Genomic DNA, 6,961 nt, shown 5'->3' on the forward strand with positions numbered 1-6,961 from the left:
CACGTTAATCTGTAAGTATACCACGTTAACCTGTAAGTATAGCACATTAATATGAAAGTATAACATGTTAATATGAAAGTATAGCACGTTAACCTGAAAGTATAGCACATTAACCTGTAAGTATAGCACGTTAAGCTATAAGTATAGCACGTTAATCCGAAAGTATAGCACGTTATATTGAGAGTATAACGTGCTATACTTTCGAATTAACGTATAACGTGCTATACTTTCGAAAGTATAGCACGTTAAGCTGTAAGTATAGCACGTTAATCTGTAAGTATAGCATGTTAATATGTAAGTATAGCACGTTAATTCGAAAGTATAGCACGTTAATATGAAAGTATAGCACGTTAATCTGTAAGTATAGCACGTTAATCTGTAAGTATAGCACGTTAACATGTAAGTATAGCACGTTAATCTGTAGGTATAGCACGTTAAGCTGTAAGTATAGCACGTTAATATGTAAGTCACGTTAAGCTGTAAGTATAGCACGTTAATATGTAAGTATAGCACGTTAACCTGTAAGTATAGCACGTTAATCTGTAGGTATAGCACGTTAAGCTGTAAGTATAGCACGTTAATATGTAAGTATAGCACGTTAAGCTGTAAGTATAGCACGTAAATCCGAAAGTATAGCACGTAAATCTGTAAGTATATAGCACGTTAATTCGAAAGTATAGCGCGTTAACCTGTAAGTATAGCACGTTAATATGAAAGTATAGCACGTTAATCCGAAAGTATAGCACGTTATAAGTATAGCACGTTAATATGAAAGTATAGCACGTTAATCCGAAAGTATAGCACGTTATATTGAGAGTATAACGTGCTATACTTTCGAATTAACGTATAACGTGCTATACTTTCGAAAGTATAGCACGTTAAGATGTAAGTATAGCACGTTAATATGTAAGTATAGCATGTTAATATGTAAGTATAGCACGTGAATTCGAAAGTATAGCACGTTAATATGAAAGTATAGCACGTTAATCTATAAGTATAGCACGTTAATCTGTAAGTATAGCACGTTAACCTGTAAGTATAGCATGTTAATCTGTAGGTATAGCACGTTAACCTATAAGTATAGCACGTTAATATGTAAGTATAGCACGTTAACCTGTAAGTATAGCACGTTAATATGTAAGTATAGCACGTTAAGCTGTAAGTATAGCACGTAAATCCGAAAGTATAGCACGTTAATCTGTAAGTATATAGCACGTTAATTCGAAAGTATAGCACGTTAACCTGTAAGTATAGCACGTTAATCTGTAAGTATAGCACGTTAATCCGAAAGTATAGCACGTTATATTGAGAGTATAGCACGTTAATCTGTAAGTATAGCATGTTAATATGTAAGTATAGCACGTTAATTCGAAAGTATAGCACATTAACGTGCTATACTTACAGGTTAACGTGCTATACTTATAGCTTAACGTGCTATACTTACAGCTTAACGTGCTATACTTTCAGGTTAACATGCTATACTTTCATATTAACGTGCTATACTTTCGAATTAACGTGTTATACTTAAGCTGTAAGTATAGCACATAAATCCAAAAGTATAACACGTTAATCTGTAAGTATAGCACGTTAATTCGAAAGTATAGCACGTTAACCTGTAAGTATAGCACGTTACTATGAAAGTATAGCACGTTAATCCGAAAGTATAGCACGTTATATTGAGAGTATAGCACATTAATCTGTATAGCACGTTATATTGAGAGTATAGCACGTTAATCTGTAAGTATAGCATGTTAATATGTAAGTATAGCACGTTAATTCGAAAGTATAGCACATTAACGTGCTATACTTATAGGTTAACGTGCTATACTTACAGCTTAACATGCTATACTTACAGCTTAACGTGCTATACTTACAGGTTAACGTGCTATACTTTCAGGTTAACGTGCTATACTTTCATATTAATGTGCTATACTTTCGAATTAACGTGCTATACTTAAGCTGTAAGTATAGCACGTAAATCCGAAAGTATAGCACGTTAATCTGTAAGTATAGCACGTTAATTCGAAAGTATAGCACGTTAACCTGTAAGTATAGCACGTTAATATGAAAGTATAGCACGTTAATCCGAAAGTATAGCACGTTATATTGAGAGTATAGCACGTTAACCTGTAAGTATAACACGTTAATATGTAAGTATAGCACGTTAAGCTGTAAGTATAGCACGTAAATCCGAAAGTATAGCACGTTAATATGTAAGTATAGCACGTAAATCCAAAAGTATAGCACGTTAACCTGTAAGTATAGCACTTTAATATGTAAGTATAGCACGTTAACCTGTAAGTATAGCACGTTAAACCGAAAGTATAGCACGTTAATATGAAAGTATAGCACGTTAAGCTGTAAGTATAGCACGTTAATATGTAAGTATAGCACGTTAAGCTGTAAGTATAGCACGTAAATCCGAAAGTATAGCACGTTAACCTGTAAGTATAGCACGTTAATCCGAAAGTATAGCACGTTAACCTGTAAGTATAGCACATTAATCCGAAAGTATAGCACGTTATATTGAAAGTATAGCACGTTAATTCGAAAGTATAGCACGTTAACCTGTAAATATAGCATGTTAACCTGTAAGTATAGCACGTTAACCTGTAAGTATAGCACGTTAATATGTAAGTATAGCACGTTAAGCTATAAGTATAGCACGTAAATCCGAAAGTATAGCACGTTAACCTGTAAGTATAGCACGTTAATATGTAAGTATAGCACGTTAACCTGTAAGTATAACACGTTAAACTGAAAGTATAGCACGTTAATATGAAAGTATAGCACGTTGCTGTAAGTATAGCACGTTAATATGTAAGTATAGCACGTTAAGCTGTAAGTATAGCACGTAAATCCGAAAGTATAGCACGTTAACCTGTAAGTATAGCACGTTAATCCGAAAGTATAGCACGTTAACCTGTAAGTATAGCACGTTAATATGAAAGTATAGCACGTTATATTGAGAGTATAGCACGTTAATCTGTAAGTATAGCACGTTAACCTGTAAGTATAGCACGTTAACCTGTAAGTATAGCACGTTAATATGTAAGTATAGCACGTTAATCTGTAAGTATAGCACGTAAATCCGAAAGTATAGCACGTTAACCTGTAAGTATAGCATGTTAATCCGAAAGTATAGCACGTTATATTGAGAGTATAGCACGTTAACCTGTAAGTATAGCACGTTAACCTCTAAGTATAGCACGTTAACCTGTAAGTATAGCACGTTAATCTGTAAGTATAGCACGTTAACCTGTATAGCACGTTATATTGAGAGTATAACACGTTAATCTGTAAGTTTACCACGTTAACCTGTAAGTATAAAACATTAATATGAAAGTATAGCACGTTAACCTGTACGTATAGCACGTTAATATGTAAGTATAGCACGTTAACCTGTAAGTATAGCACGTTAAACCGAAAGTATAGCACGTTAATATGTAAGTATAGCACGTAAATCCGAAAGTATAGCACGTTAACCTGTACGTATAGCACGTTAATATGTAAGTATAGCACGTTAACCTGTAAGTATAGCACGTTAATCTGTAGGTATAGCACATTACATTAAGGGTATAGCACGTTATATTGAGAGTATAACACGTTATATTGAGAGTATAGCACGATATATCGAAAGTATAGCACGTTAATTCAAAAGTATAGCACGTTAACCTGTAAGTATAGCACGTTAATATGAAAGTATAGCACGTTAACCTGTAAGTATAGCACGTTAACCTGTAAGTATAGCACGTTAATATGAAAGTATAGCACGTTAACCTTTAAGTATAGCACGTTAATTTGTAGGTATAGCACGTTACATTAAGGGTATAGCACGTTATATTGAGAGTATAACACGTTAATCTGTAAGTTTACCACGTTAACCTGTAAGTATAAAACATTAATATGAAAGTATAGCACGTTAAGCTGTAAGTATAGCACTTTAATTCGAAAGTATAGCACGTTAACCTGTAAGTATAGCACGTTAACCTGTAAGTATAGCACGTTAACCTGTAAGTATAGCGCGTTAATCTGTAAGTATAGCGCGTTAATCTGTAACTATAGCACGTTAATCTGTAACTATAGCACGTTAAGCTGTAAGTATAGCACGTTAACCTGTAAGTATAGCACGTTAACCTGTAAGTATAGCACGTTAACCTGTAAGTATAGCACGTTAACCTGTAAGTATAGCACGTTAACCTGTAAGTATAGCACGTTAACCTGTAAGTATAGCACGTTAACCTGTAAGTATAGCACGTTAACCTGTAAGTATAGCACGTTAACCTGTAAGTATAGCACGTTAACATGGCTTGTCATCGTCAGGAATTGGGTATATCGGAAAGGAGTAGCATTTGCGGTATGTCTCCGCACTAAAGTAGTGGGAAATATAGGAGTAAAGGGTGTCCATATTCTGTCGAATAGCCGTCGCCGCATGTTTGCAAGGTAGCCCGACAACTTGCCATTCACGACAAGTGCATGTGCGTTCATTCAAATCTACTTCAACGGTGGGAAAATCATACACCTCGTACCTTCCGGTAGTAGAAGGAATTGCAGAAAGACAACGTGATTGCTCATTAATCTGAATAAGGTGCTCTTCCACAGTGGGAACAAATGTTGTGGTCCACTTGTGGGATGCCTCCCGCCTTTCAAAACTCATCCTCATCATTTTCTTGCGAATGTTATCAATTGTTTGGGTAATTGGCAAATAACGAGCTTCTTTGATCCAAGAATTGAATGACTCCGCTACGTTTGATGTCAACCATCCATATCTACATGCATGTCAATAAATAGTAAGTATAGCAGGTACATATATCTTGAAGGTTTGCATTTAAAATTTAAAAAAAAAAATAAAATTTTACCTCTTCCCAGGAAAATAACAATTAGCCCAATTTTCTGGACTCATCCTCAACATTTCATAATAGGCGATCTCTGATTTGTTCCGTAGCTCGTTGCATTCATTGTTATAGGCACGAGAAGTGTATGCATAAGCGGCCCTCTTCATAATTTGCACACATTCATCTCGTAAAGGTGGTGTAATGCCTTTTTTCGATAAGTTATTCTTAAAATTAGCCAAAAGATGACGAATACAATAAGAGTGATGTGACCATGGAAAGCATTTCTTCACGGAATTCTGAAGTCCTTTGTCCCTATCAGAGATTAACACCAGTTCATCATCTGGAGTATATGGATCTTCATCAGTGAAGAGAATGTCTCGAATGCATTCTAAAAACCATTCCCAATTACTCTCATTTTCCGTGACGCATATGCAAATTGCTACAGGGAACATTCCACCATCTCCATTCAGTGCAGTTGCGGCAAGTAAGGTTCCTTTATACCTATAAAAGAAAAGAACAATCATGAAACAAAGTATAAAATATATGAAGTAGTACATTAATGCAAGTTTTTATTAGATTGAACTCTAACATACCTATCAAAAAGATGTGTACCATCCAAGAACAATATTGGTCTACATCCCTCCATAAACCCTTTCCAACAAGCATAATAAGACACAAATACTCGTGTAAATCTTCCGTCTTCATGCTCTAAGTGAACAATTGATCCCGGATTGGTTTCTATAACTTTATCCTTATACCATCGGAGTTGGTCATATGAAAATTTAGTATCACCATACAATTCACGTTGAGCTAGCTCTTTTCCCCACCAAATTCTATGATAAGGGACGTCCAAACCAAATTCCATTTTAAGCTTCTTTTGGAAATCAATTGGGCGATAAGTGAGTTGTTCCTTCAATATGGTCTTGAGTTGATTAGCATTCCACTTACAAGATGCCCGTTGATATCCTTCCTTTCCTATGCCTCCTCCCAAGCAACTATGAGAACTACATATTTTTTTCACATAGAATCGATCACTATCTCTACGACGGGTGCAATGAACCATCCACTCGCAATTTGCGGCCTTACATTTTGCTGTCACCCTTTTGCGTTCATTTTTTACAAATTCAAAGTTAAATCCTCGTGCAATAGAGTAATTACTTAAACTCCGCCGACAATGCTCAACATCATCAAATTCTTGACCAACACTTCTAATAGCATTGTGCCATGCAATAGGAATCATATTAGAGCTCTCAACTTCCCGAGACATATTTTGTGAATACGATGGATTTTGTGAATGAGACACATGTTCGTCACTAGAGGGGATATACGGATTACTGCATAGAAAATTGTACAAGAGTTAAGAAAGTGATAATGTTAAAAGTACGAAACTATATCAAAAGTGTAAATTACCTTATATGGACATTATTAGCGTGTATCCCAAATAATATGTCTCGATTCATCTCAGCGTTCATAACAACAATATTCTCCTTGCAACTTCGATATACATTGACCATTATCGAGACATCAGCATCATCACATACACGAACATAAATTTCTTGCGTGTGGGGTACTTTATAAGTCAACTGTATCGTGCTTGCACTACAAGCAATTAGGCTTTGCACTGCAACGACCAAATCTTTGTAACCCCCGTTGACATTTAATTCTAAAAAGTGATTGTGTCCTCTAAAATCCGTCAATGCACAATACAATTCTTCATCCATCTATATTTATCACCAAAAATAAACAAATTTAGAGAAAAATTTCACAAAAGATAGACACTTAATATTAATAACAATATGAACTACATTTCTAACATTTTACCAAAATTGACGAATTTAATAATTTTTATGAACTCATTTAACTAACATATCAAATAATTATCATGATTAAAATGAGAAATTAATGCTATAAACTTGATAGTTGAGTAAATTGCAAGTTTGTACCTTCAAATGCTAAGAAAGTTGGTGAGAAATAATTGCTGGGTTATAGGAGAGAATTATTAAATGATGGGTTAAATGAGAGAGTGTTCGGTTATATTAATGTGGTGAGAGAAAGGGAGAAGAAGAGGCGGAGAGAGATAGAAGACGGAGAGAGAGGGGAGGAGGGAAATTTCCCGCCGGTTTTCT

General features: G+C 35.1%; 1 protein-coding gene across 1 annotated transcript; it reads right to left on the minus strand.

Annotated features, from left to right (window-relative positions):
• Positions 4,301–6,556, minus strand: LOC109820834. Its single transcript, XM_020387027.1, has 4 exons — positions 6,246–6,556; positions 5,429–6,169; positions 4,860–5,336; positions 4,301–4,769 (listed from the first exon to the last, which is right to left on the minus strand). The coding sequence occupies exons 1-4, from the start codon at positions 6,554–6,556 to the stop codon at positions 4,301–4,303; spliced, it is 1,998 nt and encodes a 665-aa protein (XP_020242616.1).

Source organism: Asparagus officinalis, chromosome 8 (genome assembly GCF_001876935.1).
Source record: "Asparagus officinalis chromosome 8, Aspof.V1, whole genome shotgun sequence".
In the NCBI taxonomy this organism is placed as follows: domain Eukaryota; kingdom Viridiplantae; phylum Streptophyta; class Magnoliopsida; order Asparagales; family Asparagaceae; genus Asparagus; species Asparagus officinalis.

Excerpts from the sequence above, each read along its gene's own strand:
- LOC109820834 (XM_020387027.1), bottom strand. The coding sequence starts at position 6,556 with ATGGATGAAGAATTGTATTGTGCATTGACGGATTTTAGAGGACACAAT. Across the intron at positions 5,337-5,428 it reads GGTACACATCTTTTTGATAG|GTATAAAGGAACCTTACTTG; the intron begins GTATGTTAGAGT and ends TTTCTTTTATAG. Across the intron at positions 4,770-4,859 it reads TGTTATTTTCCTGGGAAGAG|ATATGGATGGTTGACATCAA; the intron begins GTAAAATTTTAT and ends ACATGCATGTAG.